This window comes from Mustela lutreola, chromosome 1 (genome assembly GCF_030435805.1).
Source record: "Mustela lutreola isolate mMusLut2 chromosome 1, mMusLut2.pri, whole genome shotgun sequence".
Classification (NCBI taxonomy): domain Eukaryota; kingdom Metazoa; phylum Chordata; class Mammalia; order Carnivora; family Mustelidae; genus Mustela; species Mustela lutreola.
Window position 1 is genome coordinate 91,614,905 of NC_081290.1, and position 20,309 is coordinate 91,635,213.

Consider the following 20,309-nt stretch of genomic DNA (forward strand, 5'->3'; position numbering starts at 1 on the left):
AAACGTCTTTCTTTAATACTTACTGACACTAGTCATGATTCCTTTCTCTAAGAGGTGCTCCAGAGGAGATGGTGAAAATATAGTGGGTTCCAATTTTAAGATTTACTAGTCTTAATAATTATAACTTTTGGGCAGAGGCTGAGAAATGATAGAAACTCACAGATTGAGATTGATATATGATTAATGGAAGAAGGTCCAAGGGGGTACCTTCGAATAATAATAAGGTACGAGGAGTACAATTCGTATAATAATAAATAAGTGAAGAAATTCTTTGTGACCTTTGTTGAGAGCAGTGAACGTATAGAGAACTCTATCAGACAATTTATTGAGGACAATAAATGGCAACTACTAGTGGTAGCACTGGGTAGTGGGACGTGGCCCCCAAATTCTGTTAGGTACCCTTAGCTGCAGGTGAGTGGCATACTCAAAGTGGAGTCTAGGTTTTCTTGAGAATGGAATAAATGTCACACTGTCTTGGCTTGACCAAGACATGGCTTGACCTTGTAAATTCAGTCTGCTCTTAGGTAAAGTAAGTGAAGAGAAGGTACATATTTCTATCCAACACAAATAATTTCTTAAGTATTCATTGCTCTCTCCATGACTGCCAGCTATTTCAGGATGGTGGTATGTGTACGTGGGGTGGGATGGGCAGGAAGAAGGCAGCAGCTATGTCGTAGGTGGTAGCCAAGAAGAGTCAGCTTTGGGAGAATAGAATTCAGTGATAGAATTTAATTTAAAATTAGAGAAATTCCTCCATACCAAACGTATGAACAGTTCAGTGCCTCCGCATTAGTTAGACTTCAGGTTAAAACATCTCTCTTGGAAATTGCAGTACTGATATCTCTGGAAAGTATAATATTTTAAGTCACAAAAAGCCACTAACATTGATGCAGTTGGCTTATTAGCCATCACCAGTTGGTCTTGGAGTAGATGGAACATAGGATAACATATTTAGAGAGAAAATGAGTCGTCCGATGTATTCCATTCTAGAGAACTCTGTGTGTGGGAGACAAACCTATGGGGAAATGGAATGGTGCATGTACTTGCGGGTGGCTGGGGGGCATTGCAACATGAGAAAATCTGATTTCTAGGGAAGAAAGGGGCTGGAATAGAGGAAAAAAAGTTTGTGGAAGATCTGGATAAATGGCTGCCTCCCCGCACATCTGTTTGTTTGTTTGGTTTTGTGTTTTTTGGGGCAGAGATTTTTTTGGATAGATTTGTAATAAAAGAGAAATTAGTTGACACCTTTTAAAGCTCTAAAGAAAGGAGACCATTTGTGGGCAGCAGAACAAAGTACTGGAGGTAAGAAACACTGTAATCATTCAGGTTCTCAAGTTTAAGTAACAGCTGTTTCTCTTATTCTCTGACTCTAGGATCCCACAGTGACCCTAGTTGTTGCTTCTTATCTATTAGAACTAAAAAAAAAAAAAAAAAAAAAGGCTACTATTGATTAGAGGGATCTGTGCAGGGTTATATTATTAAAAATAAACTTACCTATTTTCTAATTGGAAGTTTTCCATGCATCTCTCCATTTTGAGTTATATTAGTGGCACTTGGGTTCTATAACCACCTCCCACTCTGTCCCCGGCAAACACAAACAATCAAATACCTGCTTATTACCTAAAATCACCAGGCCCAAACTTTTCATTTTCTTATCACAGTTTATTGTTGTACATATGAGGTACCATGCTACTATCAGAATTATATTCAGCTTTTTTATTTTAAAAAACTCAGAGAAAAAATGTTTCCAGTAATTTTCATTCAATGTGAATGACAAGAATATCATAGCTATAAACATTGAAATAACCATTTCATTTCTTCCTGAGGAAGTTCCAATTTTAAGCAATGAAAAAGGAATTCTATACAAAGCCAGTTTTAAATCACATTAGCTCTCATTCTTTTCTCATATGTATTTATGTTACTTTTAGAATATCTTAATAACCAGCTGGAGTATATAATGTAGAAAGTATGTATGTACTCTAGAATTTGATGTTGCCTCCAAGATATATTAAGTGGTCAAAAATCCTTTCAAAGGTTTGCTACTATAGATAGCATAATGCCTTTCCTGTGAATGAGTAAATTTTGGTATGATCTTTTCCTTTTTCCTTCATTATACAAGCATCCAGTATGTTTTTTAACATTTATCTTAAAGGGTATGATGTTCCCTTGCTCAGTTTACCTAGACAAAATTGTACCAGGAGCAGCTTTGTTTAGAAATTTAAATACACGTCTCATCATTAAAACACAAATGTATCATTTTTTTCTTTTTCTTTTTCTTTCTTTTTTTTTTTATCAGTAGAAATGCTAAAATAAAACCACGATACTGTATATAACCGCTGGGGCTTACTCTTACTATGTGTGCCCCTCTTAAGCCAGTTTTCTTAAATTAGTGGAGGTGAAACACTACATTCATTTTCCTACCATGCTGGGCAAATGCTGCTTTAAAAAGGCTAGCAGTAAGCATGAAGATTGAGTTCACCATATTTGTCCAAATGACTTTGATATTGCTTTTACAGTAGGGGTCTTGAAAACTTTTTCTTTCTCCAGTTCTTTTGGCTATTAGAGTATTTGTTTAAAACAGTATATCATTTGGGAGCATAAGACCTTAAAAAATATTTAATAACTATAATGTAGTAAGTGGAAGGGTCTCAGAATTTGTTTTCTAATTAGTGAGTAATTGATAGAGTTTAGTTTCACACATTATAATGACCAAGAAAATATTTGGGCTATGACTTTTCCTTGCATATCTTTTTTTTTCCTTGATCATACTTATGATAACATTTTATAACGGCTTATGTAATCATAGCAGGGAATTTGCTACTTAATTTTTTTATATGTACAGTGAATTTAAAAATTAATTAAATGTAAGCATAGGACAATAAGTATGATTCTTTTCTGAATACTTTATTAACCATATGATCAATTAAAGTTTAAGTTAAGGAATCATGTCTGCCTCATCTTTGTACTTCCTCCATTTAATTTGGTAGATAATCTTTATATTTAACTATGTTTTATTGCCTTTCATGAGAGAACATACAAAATATTCTAAAAAAAGGGAGACATGGCCCTGGCTTATTTTCTTCTGCCTTATATTAAAAGTATCATGGGAAATATGAGATTAAAAATCATATATCAATTTGGTTTTTTGTTATAAATCTCTACATTATACAATTTCATTTTGAACTATCTGGAAAGATGCAATTTTTCTATAATTTAAATATGAATAACATCATCTAAAGACACTGTGCTTAGTTTTCATTTAATAGGTCTTGTTCTGGAGAAAATTTTTAAAAAAGTTTTTTACTTTTAAAAGTCAGTATGTTTCTGGAGATGACACATAGCTCACATTCTATGCAAGTGTTTCTGTAGAACCAGTGAGAACTATTGGAGTAGATTTGTAGCTCACAAAAAGAGAATATAAGTTGTCAATGATAATATCTTCAGACCCCTGCAATTTCTCCCTTTTAGAGGATTTCGTGAGTACAATTTACATTACCATTTACTGTTTTAGTATATTCAGCATGTTTCCATATACGTTTCGATGACTTTACAACATATCTCAGTATAACAATTACTACAGAGGAGTTAGTAATTTTTACATAAATGCACTAGAGTATGTGTATGAAAAATCACGTTTTTTTTTTTTTTGCTATAGCACTTACCTTTTTATTTTGATATAGATAAACCTCGTAGAGAACTTTTCCACTCTCTGATCTAGCAACAAATTATAATTTACAATTCTTTCTAAGTATCCAGTGGATTTATATCTTGGCAAGCATTCTTCATGGGTATTACGCCTTTGGCATTTTATGCTACATTATGATGTTTATTTTGCTTCTTGTTTTGTAGGACACTTTATAGGATCAAAGGATAAGAAAACATTTTACAGGCAAACAGTGATCTAAAAATCTACAGAGACACAATTTTAGTTGATATATAAAAGTGTAAATATTACTATGAAATGGAACAATTCTGCATTTGCATCTGACACCTATATTGGTTGCAGTTGACTTCCACATGAGTGCACAGTAGTCTACAATAATCCCACAGGCTCAGATATGGATTAAGAGAAAGGCCATAGGCCTCAAGGCTTGTAACAGGTATGTTTTCTTTCTTTCTTTGTTTTTTGTTTTTGTTTTTGTTTTTTTCCCCCAGTCATCCACATGCCAGCACATGGAAGGAACTTTGTTCTTTTTTTCTTATTTGAAGAGGTATATTTTTAAACAGCCTTTTGGTAGCTTCTGGAAGCTTTGTGAAAGGTGAATGTTACATGGCAGATGGATTCTCGAGATGTTTTCTCAGTGCTATCTCACTTTCTGCAGCTCCTGTCTCAGCCAGGATGGCAGAGGCTGCCCCAGTCTGTGTAGCAGTTTGGACAGTTCCACATTGTGATCTCGGTAGTAGCTTGACAGAAATGCTCTGCTCTGAGGTGGGATATAAGAGGACATTTCACTTTGAGGATTAAAGTATATTTCATCTACTGTGATGACGTTTAAATCTGCATCAATTATACCATACCTGGGTTGAGATTTATATTAAGCATGTGGGCTATTTATTTAGCACAATACAAACACAGCGACTCTCTTCTTCAAAATAGATGCTCTAGGTACATACACTGTTTTTAGCAGGGAAAGAGATTTTGTAGTAAGCATGGGATTTACTTGATTGTGCAGAATTAAATGTTACAGTAACTTGATTGAGTTGCTAGAAAAGTAGCTGTGACTTCAAATCACTTCTGCTTTGGAAAATGTTAGTTTGGTACATGCACAATATCTAATACTCCTTGGTCATCATTAATTTATGTTTAGATTTTGAATGTACATAATACTTTCTTAAGAGAGTTTTAAGGTGTACAAAGGCATACTGCTAAAACCAGTATTGTGGTAGGCTTGAAAATGCAGTAGGTAAACCAGGTTTACCTCTAGCTTGCTGTATTTGTGTGATTTGACCCAAAGAAGGAAAAGAATGCCTTGTAAACTATCTTGACTTGGAGGGAGGTAGATTTCTCTTCACTAAGGAAAAGGTTTTAATAATTGAATTTGTCAAAGCTGGGAAGGGCTGTGCTGTGAGATGGCATTTAGTGGCATTCACATATAGTTGGATGACTGTTGTTAGGAATGTTGTAAAGGGAGGATTTCTGCCTCTGTATCTGTACCTCCAGGCTTTGTACTACTCTGAGATTTTCAGCAGAGTTGAACCTTTAAACATTTTGTTATTTAATTCCTTGTGTTATTCTTTTAAAATGTCATATCTGGTACTCGATTTTAAAAGCCATAGAAGAAAGTCTCATTTGGTATGGATTGATGTAACAGTGATTTTTGTAGGAATCATGATCACTGGAATTAAATAGAATAGTTGTGCTAAATTCTAACCACTACCGGGATCAAGGGAGAACCCAAACCACTGTGTGATTTGTGCCTGTCTGTCTCATTTCTGTTTTTGGTCTTCCTCAGTCATTAGCTCTAAAACCACCGACAGGCTGAGCTGGCACACTCAGACAAAAGAAAACAGTACAGATAAATTTTATTTCCCAGATACTATATCTGGAAGCCTGATCATTCTGTGCCTCCTTTGCTGCCAGCCAGACCTGGAATCTAGGGAAGAACCTTACATCTTTGTCTCTGAGTTTCTGTACTTCCCCATTTTTTTCTCTCTTGTCAGCTTGCACCCAATATTTTCATATGGTAAGTGATTGCACAACATCTTATCTAGGTCTAGGATTGAACTTCCTGGGATCCATTTCTACTGTCCATCCCTTTGGTGTTTGAATTGAACCTCTGATATTGAGGATTATCTCAACCTTACCTCTACCTTTTGGGCATCATTTTCAAACCTGTCTGCCTGTGTCAATGTGCCATTGCAGACAAACTTTGTCCTGTGTCCTATTGTGTATATGCGTGTCCCCGTAATCATGTCCACTTACTCAAGTACCTTTCCTCTTGTTGCTTTGCTCCCTCATTATGGCAAGAAAAATGAAATGAGATTTGCAATGTATGATATGTTCTATTTTGGAGTCTGATATGTTCTATTTTGGAGTCTAGTATGTTCAGGCCAAAACTTACTAGGATACAACTTTGTGGTATGTAGAATTTATTGAACATAAATTGTTATCTCACAGTCATTCAGAAGGGGGGATATTTTAGATAAAACCACAGATAGGATATATGCAAATGTAAGTAAATGTAATCTGACTACTTCATACAAACTCATGTAAAATAATGTAATAAGAGGAGATAATATATACATTTATAATATAAAAGTATAAAAAGAAGGAATCATATAACACCTTCAATATCAGGTTATTTATTGGCCTATTATTAAATTAAAGAATCTACTACATACTTTTGATCTGGAGAGATATTAGATTTAGTGGTTTCTTTTTTTTTAAGATTTTTATATACTGAGGATTATCTGAGGATCACAAGTAGGCAGAGAGGCAGGCACAGAAAGGGAGAAGCAGATTCCCTGCTGAGCAGAGAGTCCGAGACAGGCCTCAATCCCAGGATCATGACCAAAGCCAAAGGAAGAGTTTTTAACCCACTGAGCCACCCAGGGGCCCCTAGATTTAGTGGTATTAATTTAGAATGTCAGGTTTTATTCTTCTACACTGTTATTTTCATAAACAAAGTAAAAGTAGGAGTAGGCCAACAACTTTCTTTTTTTTTTTTAAAGATTTTATTTATTTATTTGTCAGAGAGAGAGCAAGCGAGAGCAAGCACAGGCAGACAGAGTGTAAGGCAGAGTCAGAGGGAGAAGCAGGCTCCCTGCGGAGCAAGGAGCCCGATGTGGGACTCGATCCCAGGACGCTGGGATCATGACCTGAGCTGAAGGCAGCGGCTTAACCAACTGAGCCACCCAGGCGCCCCGGCCAACAACTTTCTTAATTTACCTGGATTAAATGCATTCTATGATGTTTTGGTGAGTTGGGTGCTGGCATTTTTCTGTAACAGGGGGAGAAGCAAGCAACGTGATAATACTGCCTTCTCTCAAACATTCTCACATTCGTGTTTCTGTGGTCTTTAAGAAGCCTCTTTTACTCTTGCCTTCTCTCTGGTCTCTATTTGCATAAAATCAACCACTCTACGCCTTCAAATAAATCCAGTATATACTTGATATTGTGACATAATAAGAAATATATATAATTGGTTTTCATCTCAGGTTCCTGGCACAGAGCTTCTAAAACCATTTTTTTCCTCAGTGATAGGGATGAAAGGAGTGTGTTTTGTTATTCATAATAAGCCCTTTAAACCATACCCAAGTTTATGCTAATGAGGTGACTCTTGGTGGGACCACAGATAGTGTCAGATGGAGAGGGTGGGGTGGTAGTTGCTAGAGGAACCAAACATAATATTAGAGGTTGGGAACTCTCAACTCTATCCTTTGACCTCCAAAGATGGGAAGAGGGACTGGGAATTGAGGTAATGACTAATGGCAGGTGATTTAATCAATCATGCCTATGTTAATGGGACACCCATAAAAACCTGAAGTGAAGACTCTGGAGAATGTCAGGGTTTGTAAATGCATCTGTGTGCTGGGAGGGTGGCACACCATAAACTCTACAGAGACAGAAACTCCTATGCTTTAGCACCCTTCTGGACCTTGTTCTATGTGCCTCTCACTCTGGTTATTCATTTTTTATCTCTTATAATAATAGAAAATAAAGTGTTTCCCTGGGTTCTCTGAACTGTTATAGCAAATTTTAAAACCTGAGGAAGGGGTCATGAGAACCCTTGATTTATAGCCACTTTGGACAGAAGTAAGTAACCTAGGAACCTGTTACTTGCTATTATAGTCTGAAGGAAGGGCAGGCCTGTGGTAGTAAGTCCTTTACATGTGGAGTCTATACTGGTTAGTGTCACAATTGAGTTAAACTACAGGGCACTTAGTTGGTATCTGTAGAAATCTGCATGCTTGGTTGGTATGAAATGTGGCACATTTGGTGTCAGAAGTGTGAGTTAATAAACCCTTGGAATGTATTACACAGTAATATTTCTGGAGTATCAATATGGAAGTACTGATATTCTTTTTTTTTTAATTAAATTTTTTATTTTTTATTTTTTATAAACATATATTTTTATCCCCAAGGGTACAGGTCTGTGAATCGCCAGGTTTACACACTTCACAGCACTCACCAAAGCACAAACCCTCCCCAATGTCCATAACCCCACCCCCCTTCTCCCAACCCCCCTCCCCCAGCAACCCTCAGTTTGTTTTGTGAGATTAAGAGTCACTTATGGTTTGTCTCCCTCCCAATCCCATCTTGTTTCATTTATTATTCTACCACTTAAGCCATCCATCTTTTTCAAAGAAATGGAACAAATAATTCTAAAATTTATATGGAACCAGAAAAGACCTCGAATAGCCAAAGGGATATTGAAAAAGAAAGCCAAAGTTGGTGGCATCACAATTCTGGACTTCAAGCTCTATTACAAAACTGTCATCATCAGGACAGCATGGTACTGGCACAAAAACAGACACATAGATCAATGGAACAGAATAGAGAGCCCAGAAATAGACCCTCAACTCTATGGTCAATTAATCTTTGACAAAGCAGGAAAGAATGTCCAATGTAGTACTGATATTCTAAAATTTGTTTTTCTTATCTTTCTCTACCACAAAATCTAATATTATGTCTCATTATGTCTGTGTTTGATAGGAGTAAAATAAAATGCTAAGGAAGATGTTCTACAATGTCTTTTAAACATTTTAGTTTAATAAATAGAGAAATAGCCTGGACATAAATGAAAGTGATGTATTTTATATTACTTTCTTGAAATACCATGGAAATACCATGAGTTTCTATTAATGTGTAATTATTAATTAGTGTGTATTAATGTGTAATTATTAATGTGAGATACCATGGAAATACCCTTGAGTTTCTATTAATGTGTAAGGGTTATTTTTATAGTGCTCTAAAGTAAATTTTAATAATCATCCAAAGAAAACTGTTAAAGAAATAGTATTATGCAGACCACATTTACTACTATAGCATGACTTAATGGGGGAAAAAATAGAAATCTTTTGGTCCTGTTTTTAATTTCCAGTTGATGTATTTCCTGTCTTGGTTTAAATTAACATTTTTAGTGCTAAAATTTCTATGAATGTATCATTCTTTTTGTAATCAGACGTTGCCTTCTATGTTCTGCTTCAAAATAGAAAATTCTGTTGTTTTCCTTTATTCCTGCTTGACGTGTTTCATTGGAAAAATCCAAATAAACAACCTAGATACACTGAAATCCACATGTCACTTGTAATTTTTAGAAGGACTAATTTTTTATTTTAACCACTTTTATAAGAAAATACATATTATTTATTAGTTTGCTTATTTAGTTTGTATTTATAAGCTTTATACTTACATCAGGATCCATTGGAGGGTATTTTCTTCCTTTGCTCTTTCCTAGGCATTTTGTTTTACCTTCTTCCAATAATTGACACCAGAAACCTTTATGAGAATCAAACCTAAAAAAAATTAAAAACACAAAACACAAAAAGTATTTTTAAAGAAATTTATAAGTTATAATGACCAAAACCATGAATATATTTTTGGATCTTAATCTATAACCAGAGAAACTGGCATATTTTTGACTAAGTCACTTTGCATAAATTCTTTTGGCATACTTCTGAATTCTTAGTCCATCTGTCATATTTGTAAGTTTGCCAGATTCCTAATAGAAAAATTGTCAGCAGAAGGTCTTCTATTAATAGAAATTAATAAGCCTACCTCCTTCATCTGGAAGGAAAAAGTTTTATGAATTTCAAGTCTGTTCTTTTCCTTTGTAGGGTTTAAAAATGACAAGTCAGGTTTCATCCATATCTATGGACTTAGGTAGTATTTATACCATACAATTACAGAATAATAGAAGAGAAAGTGTTTGGTGTGCCATGGAGTGATTAATCTTAGGATTCTTCAGCTGTCATCCACTTAATTTTTTTCCATAGCCCCTTTCTTATTTTGGTATGAGCTCTGTATTAAAGTCACAATACCTATAAATGTGGATTTTCATGGCATAACTATAATCAAAATAATGGTAGCACATTACATTTATATTTTATTTATTTTTAATCTTTCACATGGTATTATTTGTTTATTATTTAATATTTTCTTACATTTTAATTTTAATTCCAGTTAGTTAACATACTAAACTTATATTTTAGTTTGCCAAAATGAATTTTTTTAAGATTTTATTTATTTATTTGAGAGAGAGAGCCAGAGAAAGCAGGGGAGAGTTAGAGGGAGAGAATCTCAAGCAGACTCAGTGCTGAGCAGGGGGCTGAATGTGGACCCTATCTCATAACTGTGAGATCTTGACCTAAGCTGAAGCCATTGGATGCTCAACTGATTGAGCCACCCAGGTGTCCCAGTTTACCAAAGTATTTTATGTAATTCTTTTTCCTTTTGAGTTTTCATTAAAATCCCTTAATGATATGGAGTACAGGATTCTTCCCATTTTATGGCACTTAACGTGTTTTGGCTTTTCATCAATGTTCACTAAATGTTAGATGAATTAAAAAATGAAAAAGAAGGAAATGTTTGTCAAGGTTTATTTCTCTTGGACTATATATTTTTTCCATACCTGGGTCATGACTTAAATCTAGGCCTCCTTACTCTAAGTCCAGTGTCTTTTCTTCTCCACTGGTCTCTGGTTACATTTTATAGTATTATTCATTATGAATAAATAGTAATTTCCATGCTTGAATATAAAAAGTAAGAGTCAGCAATGATAATTCTTTCACATTGCTTTTGTAATTTGATAATTCTATTGCCTTACTTTCTTCTTCATTAGAAATAATTATCACTTGGGGTTACTTTTTCATTTTGTTTTAAAATCCACATTACTAAAAATATTGTTTCTGACTTTTTCTTAAAATTGTAGTGTGAGCAGTGAACAATTGGCAACTGAAATAACACATTTAAGTTAGCCTAAAAATGTGAAATACCTAGGGAAAAATTTAACAAAATATTTGCAAGATCTGACACTGAAAACTATAAAACATTGTTAAGAGAAACTGTAGAAGACACAAACAAAGAGGCTAAACCATGTTCACAGATCAAAACAATAAGTATTTTTAAAGTATCAGCTCTCTCCAAATTTATCTATAGATTCAGTGTGATTCCAATAAAAAACCCCTGTGGATTTTGTAGGAATTGTAAGGATCATTCTAAAATGTGTATAGGAATGGAAAGGACATATCAAGCTATAACAATTTGAAAGCACTATGCTAAATTAAAGAAAATAGATGAGTGGTTGCTGGGGATCGGGAGTGAGGGGCAAAGGAGCATGAAGAAACTTTTTGGGTAAATGGAAATGTTCTGTGTCTTGATTGTGGTAGTATAGACAACTGTAACCATTTGTCAAAATTCATCAGTCTGTACAGTTAATCCATCCAGGCATCTGTAGGCATAAGCTCACAGGCAATGGCCTAAGTGTGTTGGAGTGGAAAAGGAGAGGAAGGCAGAAGAGTGATCATGTTTATTTTCCAGGTGACTTGTGCTAGAGGTGAAGGGATTGATGTTCACATTATGAGTTGGAAGACATCAGCAATGCAATTTTAGAGTTCAGGTGAAGAAGCTTGACGTGAAAGAGAGAAAGATCTCCCCGTTTCTGTTTAGAACATTACAGTATTTCTTTTAAGATTACCCTTGGTACCACTGGTATCTGGTGAGACAATAAGAAACGTTTCTTTGGGTAGGCACTCAGTAGTCATGGCTAGGACCTCCTTTAGAGGACTTCAGGAAGTGAACCTTTTGGGGGAAATTTTTTGTGTTGTTTACTTTATTATATGAGATCCTGTATCATTGTATCCAGAGTCTTGCACATAATAGTCATCCAATAGAATCTTGTTGAATTAGACTAAAACAAGAATGAATTGGTTCTTCTCTCAATCAAATAAATAAAACCTTAAAAAGGTGGGGGCACCTGGATGGCTCAGTCTGTTGAGCATCTGCTTCGGCTCAGGTCATGATCCTGGAGTTCTGGCATGGAGCCCTGCATTTGGCTCCCTGCTCAGCAAGCAGAGTGCTTCTCCCTCTCTCTCTGCCCCCCTCCCCACACTGTGCATGCTCTCTCTCAAGTAAATAAATAAAATCTTAAAAAAAAAAAAAGAATGGATTGGTTCTTAAATTTCTATAGAATATCACCTGGAGATGTCTAGAAATAACTGGAAGAGACTTGTAGGCAGGGACAATTGAAATTCTCCAATGATTCAGCCTCCAACTGGTAACATTTGGGCAGGTGAATCCTAGGGAATATTCAGATTATACTTAGAAGTTCAAGTATGTTTAAAATAACTTTAGATTGAAATAACATTTCCATGGGAGAATAGTGAGTTGCAAACAGTGCTGGTAAATTTCAGAATCAAAACACCATCATTCAGGTGTCACTAATATGGAACAAACACGGAAGTTAGTTTTTGTTTTTGTTTTTTAAATCAGTTCCCTCTCCACAAATATGCTTTTATCATTTAATGAACCACTTTGCTGATACCTGTTTTATTTGTAACAGTTTTTTAAAGGTATAATTTACTTAGAACACCCATCTTAAGTATACAATTAGGTGATTTGTAGCAAGTTTATATAGTTGTATAAGTATCACCACAATCCAGTATTAGAACATTTTCATAATCCCCCCAAATTCCTTAGAGCCCACTGGAAGCAATCCCTGCTGTTACCTCCAGGCCCAGGCTAGCACTGATCTGCTTTGAGTCTGTCTTTTCTGGAGACCCCCCCTCCCTTTTTTTTTTTTTTTTTGGCTGGGGTGGATATGCCAGATTTTGTTAATCCATTTACCAGGTGATGGACATTTGGGTCAGTTCCAGTTTTTGGCATTCATTCATTCATTTACTTATTTATAATTTTTTTTTGTCATTTCAAACACATAGATTTCCTCACTTCATAAGAGCATTCTAAAAGCAGTATCAATAGCGTAAAATCACAATGCTGGAGAACATTGACTAAGCATGAGTCTTAAAAAAAATCACAGGGCAGGCAATGGGATGATAGACTATTAATTTAAATTTATGAAGTAGAGTCCAACAAAGTAGGAATCACTTGTGGTTCCCACCATGCGGTTATCAGTTTCTGGCTATTATTAATAATGCTTCTTTGAACAAGTGTTTCTTGGACACAGGTTTTCATTTCTCTTGGGAGTGGCATTATTTGTAAGCCTCTGTTTAGTTTTTAAGAGAATGCAAAATTGCTTTTCCTTAGTGGCCAAATATTATACATTGTCATCTGCAACATATGAGGGTTCCAGTTTCTCCACGTTTTGGCTAACATTTGGTATTGTCTTTTGGATTATAGACATTCTAGTTGTCTTTCAGTGTGATTTTAATTTGCATATCACCATGATCGCACATTTACTATGCCAAGTGATTGTGTTTCTGAAGATGGATTCTTTTTATAAGAAAGCCTGAGACAACTTAAAAAGCTCATTTTAAAGTTTCAGTCTTTTGAAGAAAATACTTCCTATTGGTATACTAGTCATTAGTCACAGTTTACAGTATTGTTTTTCTCTGGTTCTAACATCTTGTGCCAACTTAAAGAGCTTAATAGATTGGCAGCACAGTTCAGTGGGCTGATTGAATTTTAGTCCTGACTCCTCAATTTATTTGCTGAGTGACTTTTGGCTTAGTTTTTTCTGTGCTTGTTTTCATTTTTTTTTTTTTTTTAGCTGAAAAATGGAGCTAGTAGTACCTATCACATCTACTGTTAGTAGGAAGAGATATATGTAAACATAGAAATGTAGAATATATACATGTATATTGATTTTCAAATGTTATAACCAACCACTTTTAAAACAAATTAATCTTAAGAAATTGGGACACACTATCTTTTTCACTACTTACCATTGTTAGGTGCTTCTTTCATGGGTCGTCCAGGGAACCAACAGATTTTAGCTACTATGGCTACTTTTTTTTTTTTTTTTTTAATTTTCTTTTTGCTACTGAAAAAAGTTTTAATGTGGCACCTTTTTACTCAAACTCATCTAGAATGGGATAGGAAAGACTTCCTTGGGACTATAAATTTGGTTGCTAGGGGAAGTGGGATGAGACACAATTGAAGACCTTCTTGAATTCTGAAGCAGCTTTGATTCTTTATGACTTAGTTAAGCCCTACCCACAGAACAAAACAAAACGCATTATCTTTATTCAGGCCCTGGCCTTCAAATTCTTACTGTTCATTTATTGAAGTTTCACAGGAAATTTCTATTAAAAATTCATATAACTCAATCCAGTTTCATCTGTGTTAACAAATAGGTTAACTGACTGAGAAATAAAGATGTCAGGTGCAGGTGTTTAACCAGTATTTCCACATATGAAACCTCTTGTCATGGTCATTGGTGGCTATGTATAATTGTGAGTTCATAGTTCATGGAAAAACAAAAAGTTTATATTTTTCGTAAATTAGTTTATACAAATTAGTACAGTTCCACGCTAAACATGATTTTTGCTGGTTTCTCTCAAATGATCAATCAGCCTAAAACATATGTAACATATAACATGAAAGCTAAAATAGTTTGATTATATCAATCCTATTTACACTTTAAACATGAAGGATATATTGAACAAGAATTGCAAAATACTTATTTCCTTAATTGATTTATATTAATCATTTATATTGTTAAAACTTTTATATTATTTAAAACTTTTCTGCTTATTTAAATCACATCCATCCTGACCAAGAAAATCGGATTTTTTTTTTTACATATTCACTGGTCATTTAAAATTCATTATGCCAGTACTAATTCATGTTAAGACATCATAGACCATCCAATGACTGCATTGAAATTTGGAAGTCGTGAATACGTTTTTTTAGCAATTGCAGAAAGGAATAAAGAATACTCTTACAATAGAAACTTACTGCCATTTTTCTTGAAAATAGTTTTGAAATTGGAACTGTTTTTATATTGAAGAGAATCAGTTTATAGAGTGCTTAAATTGGAGTACTTTTTCATGCCAAGACTGTATAGTAAAATCTTTGTGTAGACCTAGTTTCATTCATTTATTCTTCTGTGTGGAAAAAAAAACCCTGGATTTATGTGGTTAGTTGAGAATTCATATCTCTGTTTGCAGTTCAGTACATTCTTAGAGGATTTTAATTATTTCTTTTTAAGTTCTAAAGAGATAGTCTTCACTACCACTAGCAGAAAAAATATGAAGCAATAAATTACATTCCTGAGGACATACATTTTGTTTGACTCCTGCTCATCCTTGATGAGAAAAAACGTATCAGTATAGTTACTTTAACAAGAGTAACTAAATGATCAGGGCAGGATTTGGAACTGCAAAGGGCTTGGTGAAGGAGGATATGCATCAGTTCAGACCCAAGACAATGACCTGAAATTCCAAATACTCTACAACAGCTCCAGGGCTGATGTGTTTAAGGCCAACTTATGATTGACAAGAAAATATAAAAAGAAACTGAATGGCTGTACCTTATCTCTATCAGCAGGGTGAGAGCTTGGGCAGCCCTGTAGGGCGAGAAGCTGTGGTTTCAGAGACTACACATACCTTATCTTGCTGCTTTACCCACTGAGCCCCATACCAGGCTAGAGTAGCATATAACAGGCAATTTCAGCCAGATACAACCCAGGTGCAAAGTGATCCAAAGTTCTTTGTATAAAGTACGTTCCTTTGATACTACTTCTCTTAAGTTTACACTCCCTTTTCTCGGCAGTGGAGGTGAATAAAAAGCTTGCCACTGAGCTGGATACAAAGGGGACAAATAACACAGCATGCAGGTCAAGGACCATTCTATAAAAAAAGGAGATTATGTCTTTATAGGATACTTCACTTCTTTTTTCTGAAATACAGTGCTTTGCTATATGCTCTATAAAAGAGACCCAAAGATAAACCAACTTGAAATAGAAAACTGTTTAGAAAATAAAAGCTTTCTTTTCTGAGAGACACTTAAAAAGATATAAAGCAAAGGGGACTTGAATTTCTAACTGCAAACTACAGTCACTCAGGTTTCTTTAAGGTCAAGCTGAAAGTTAAATACCTAAGGCGAGTAGGGTCTCTGTTAGTTAGTACTCGAACTAAGCTCTACAAAGCTCTAACAGTACTCGTAGTATAAAAACACCGAAGGCAGAAGGTTAATAGTAATAACAAAGTAAATGGCTCTTGGGAAGGAAGCTCAAAATCCAAGTTCCTTTGTCCTCCATCCCAAAATGACTTTCTTACATATGTCTCTATATATGATTTGTTCAAGACATAAGCAGTATTTGATGTTTTTCTGCCAATCTTTGTTGTAAGGGATGCTGAGAGGTAAAGGAATCCTCCTGCCTCTCACAGCTTCTAACTTGCTATATGATGCAGCACACAATGAAAAGAAAATCAGTTGATCTATAGAAGTGAGTTTTATAGTGAGAAATACAATGGAAGAATTCCATAACAGTCCTTTTCAGTTTCTTTAAGGTTCAGTCTATGACCCTAAAATTAAAAAAGAAAGTGTTATAGTGGGGGTCAGGTCCATGGCCTATCCAACTCAGAATCTTCCACTTGCTCTAGGGGTGTGAAATAGGAACAAAACAACCCTCAGAAATTTGATTGCTGACCATAATAGTGGAGAAAGTAAGATGGAGGTCTTATTTAAAACGCTAAATGGAGGCCAAAGTCAGGATTAAGGTAAGAGAGGGACATGAGGTGCAAAGATTTAGGAGGCACCCATGCTCAGGCATTTGCATGGACCTGAGAGTGAGTGCCTCCTTAAATCCTAATGCTTCTCTTGTGTTATCCTAGTCCTGGCCCAGATGGAGTCAGCTACCTAAGAAAATCAGAAAAAAAGAGGAAAAGAAAACCAAACCAGAGCTGTAATTGCTTTGGCCCCTGAAGAGCTGATGGGGTCAGATAAACAGTGAGTAAAAACACAGAAGCAAAAAGCAGAAGCATGTGTAAGAGCACATCTCCCTCTGCCAATTCAGTCACCTATTGGGTGATTTCTTGTTGCTTGACTTTGGTTTTGAAAATTGCACAAAAGCCAGTAGAGAGAGTTCATAAACCATCTAGTTAATCATCTCTTTATGCTTCCACCGAGTTCCCACTATTGTCTGTTGAACAGGCTCAGGACTTACTGACTTAAGTAGCCTCTTTTGTGGTTAATTGTTGGTTTTAAGATTTACAATGATTTTGCTTTCCTACTTTCCTTCTAGGGGAAATTTTTCATAGTTAGATGTCAACAGAGGACTTAGGATGTTTCTTTGCTACACTGTTGAATTTTGTGCCCAAGTAGTTGATGTCAGACTAATCAGAAAATAGTCAGTATGTAAGGAACAGTTAAGACAATAGCTGCATCACCAAACTACAATTTTTAAAAAACCAATTCTCTCCTGAAATTTCAGTAAGTTAATTAGAATATAAACTTACGTTAAAGCTTCAGAGTAATTATAATGAGGAGAGACTCCTAGAAATTTCTGTACTTCATCCATCACTGTAGCAGGATCCATCCTTAGCTGTTGCCCATCGATAATTAGCAACTAAATTACCGAAGGGGAAAAAAAAGACAATGCACATTGAAAAAAGATGTTTAACTGTATAATAAAAAAATAAAAAACTCTTGAATTTATTCAATGAGAGAAATTCTACTGAGGGGATTTGCACACGTTGTTGTGTCCTTAAACAGGCCCTTTCATTAATGACCTGGAATAAGAAATAAATCACACTAATTAAATTCACTCATGTGTTTGTAATCTGAGAAGTCCTGAAAATACTATGAAAACAAAAAAATTGGTTTTTTGAGGGAACCAAAAGAGCTTAAGAAATGTGTTACACAATCACAAGTAGAAACCAAGCAAACAGTGATTCCATCGCTCAAGCTGGGAAGGAGCACTGTAGAAAAGAAGAAAAGTTGGAATAAGACCAGGTGTAATGAAGCAGAGGACACGTCATTCTCCATGAGTCCATTCAAAGGAGTAGCACTGTAAAGTTTTAAGAAATGATTAGATAACCCATTTGAAGAAGAAGGCAAGACTCCCAGAGAACCTGAATGTGGACAGCAGTCCCTCAGTTGACTAAGGGGAAGAATTTGCTTGTTACTCTAAGGAAGGAGACAGGTGGCCAGAAAGATAAAATGCCAGGAGACCATGATGGAGGACCACAAAGTGACCACACTCTGTTCTTCCATTTTGCTCATCCCTCTTCTGCAGTATTTCTGTCTAGTCTAGACTGACATTGTTCACTAGGTTGTTTTGTGACTATGGGCATCTTCTATAGTTGTGGAATCTAACAGGTAGCTATTGAGCATTTAAGACATGGCTAATGTGACTGAGAAACTGACTTCTTAATTTCATGTAGCCAGATGTGGCAGCAGCTGTCATGCTGGACAGCATATCTAGACACATAGGCATGCACCATGTCTGAGTGACTGGACTGCTTTATGCAATCCAAAATTGGGGCTGAGTTTGTAATCTAGGTTGGTGCCTGGCAAAAGAGAGAAGCAAGGAAGGCAAGAAAAACACATGGGTCATGAAAAATTCAGCAAGATGGTTCAAAGGGAAATAATGGCACTTAATTAAGCAAAACGATATTTGCCTTATTTGGTTAAGAGGTTCTCAAGCTTTACAGGCAGACTAAGAATCAGGGATATGAAGCTTTTGAAGCGCTTTACAATCAGGATGGGCACGCGCTAGAAAATGCAGCAGGGAGAATTATCCTGAAATACTTTTAGAAAGAAAATTAAGCAGTTTGTCTACCTCTGCCTAACCAGTATTCTTTGCCACAGTCTTATTTACAACTACAGAGTAAAAGCTAGTAATGTTTTAATGAGTAAAAATTTCCTCTATCCTAGAGGCAAAGTCATCAACTTAATGAGATTGTAACATGATGTAAATTCTTATTGCTCAGTACCTGAAAGGAAGGGAAATAAACAAGCCATCTCTCGATGTGGCTGGCATACCACCCTGGGACCAAACATCTCTTCTGCAAGGCTCTAAGCTCGGAGGGTGCACGGGGCCCAGCTGAGATCACTTCGTAGAAGCTAAACTTCAGAGCTGCAGGGTCTTCATGTGATCGCTGATGCTATGATGAAAAGGTGGATAATTAAACTAACTTGAACCACAGGCATGAATAATTAAAAACCAATCTCTGTGACAGGTCTTGAAGCTAAAGGAAGGAGCGACTCACTGCTGGGGAGTTATTTGTTTCGCTATTAATAAAGGATGAAAATGTTTGCTTGGAGCCTCAGGATTTAAAGTTATGATGATGATGAAGACATCTTTTTTGAGAACTTGTTTGGGAGAGGCTGAATTCTTATTGATAGGCCTAGTTAACCAAACTTACTGAGTTTTCCCCCTTAGTGTATGTATCTATTCTGAAAGTAAACTTTTCAAAGTTGCATTAATGCCCCCTTTGCAGCCCATAAGCAAACCATTTGTTATGTCCATTGAATATCCATAACACACAAGCACTCTGCTAGTTCTGCCATATAGTTTTGCTCCATCTAGTAACGCAGTTTTAGATTAGGAAAGCCCTACTGGCTATTTTAAATGGAGAGACTACTGAAAACTCTGACATGTACATTATCTGAAATCCACAGCTTTTATCACATACCACCTAGCATCTAAAAGCCAAGATTATTGTACCTAATGGTAACCTTCCTTTGTGATGAATCAGAATCATTTATTGTACAGAAATGCAGAAAGCAGCAATCCAAATAGGAAAGTGTTTCATAATGGCTCAGGCTGAGGCCCATGGGTTTGAGGAAATCACCTTTTCCCTAAATTGACCAATAAATATTCAGGCTTAGTGATAGGTTTGTGGATGTTTACCACATCTAGTTGAATAGCAAATTTGCTTCAATTGAGATTCAAATTACTATAGTACAACCACTACTAGACTTTGTTAAAGCCTGCATTTTGCTACTATAGAGTGATTTATTTGTAATATTTAGGACATTTTGTTAGCTTACAGCCTTGAAATCTCCCTTTATGGTAAATTCTCAATTTTTCAGGGGCTAAGCGGTTGCCAAGTTCCAATTTTCTTTTCTCTTTGAGTCAATTAAGGCTTATTTCTCTTTTTCTCTAGATACCTGGTGGAAAAGGTAAAAGACACAGAATCTAATCAGTCATTTTGCAATTTGCTATGTACTGTGATTTAAAAGATGGCTGTAGGAGTTTGGCATCAATGCTTAGTGTGGAGTTGTGGATTTCAGCTTTCCAGGCTGTCTTACTTCCTATTATGCAGATTATTACCAACATGCCTATCTAAGATCCCATCTGTTTTATCATGACCTTTTCCCACCCTGTCCCGGGCACAAAACCTTTCCTGACAATCTGTTTTTCCTTTTCCAATCTGGAAAAACTACTTTTGTTAAA

The 20,309-nt window shown here is 35.6% G+C and overlaps 1 protein-coding gene across 3 annotated transcripts in view; it reads right to left on the reverse strand.

Annotated features, from left to right (window-relative positions):
* Positions 1-1,701: 1,701 nt before the first annotated feature.
* The window catches only part of LOC131828746 (bifunctional heparan sulfate N-deacetylase/N-sulfotransferase 3), a 183,133-nt gene continuing 164,525 nt past the window's right edge, over positions 1,702-20,309 (reverse strand). For 2 of the 3 annotated variants that reach the window (XM_059169713.1, XM_059169720.1), the window contains exons 11-14: positions 18,844-19,014; positions 17,365-17,474; positions 9,357-9,459; positions 1,702-4,424 (exon numbers count right to left, since the gene is read on the reverse strand). In XM_059169713.1, the coding sequence (XP_059025696.1) occupies positions 4,305-4,424; positions 9,357-9,459; positions 17,365-17,474; positions 18,844-19,014 (504 nt within the window). In that variant the 3' untranslated portion in view covers positions 1,702-4,304. Of the gene's footprint in view, positions 4,425-9,356; positions 9,460-12,139; positions 12,241-17,364; positions 17,475-18,843; positions 19,015-20,309 lie in introns of those variants that run through there. The other variant, XM_059169730.1, reaches the window with a different exon arrangement.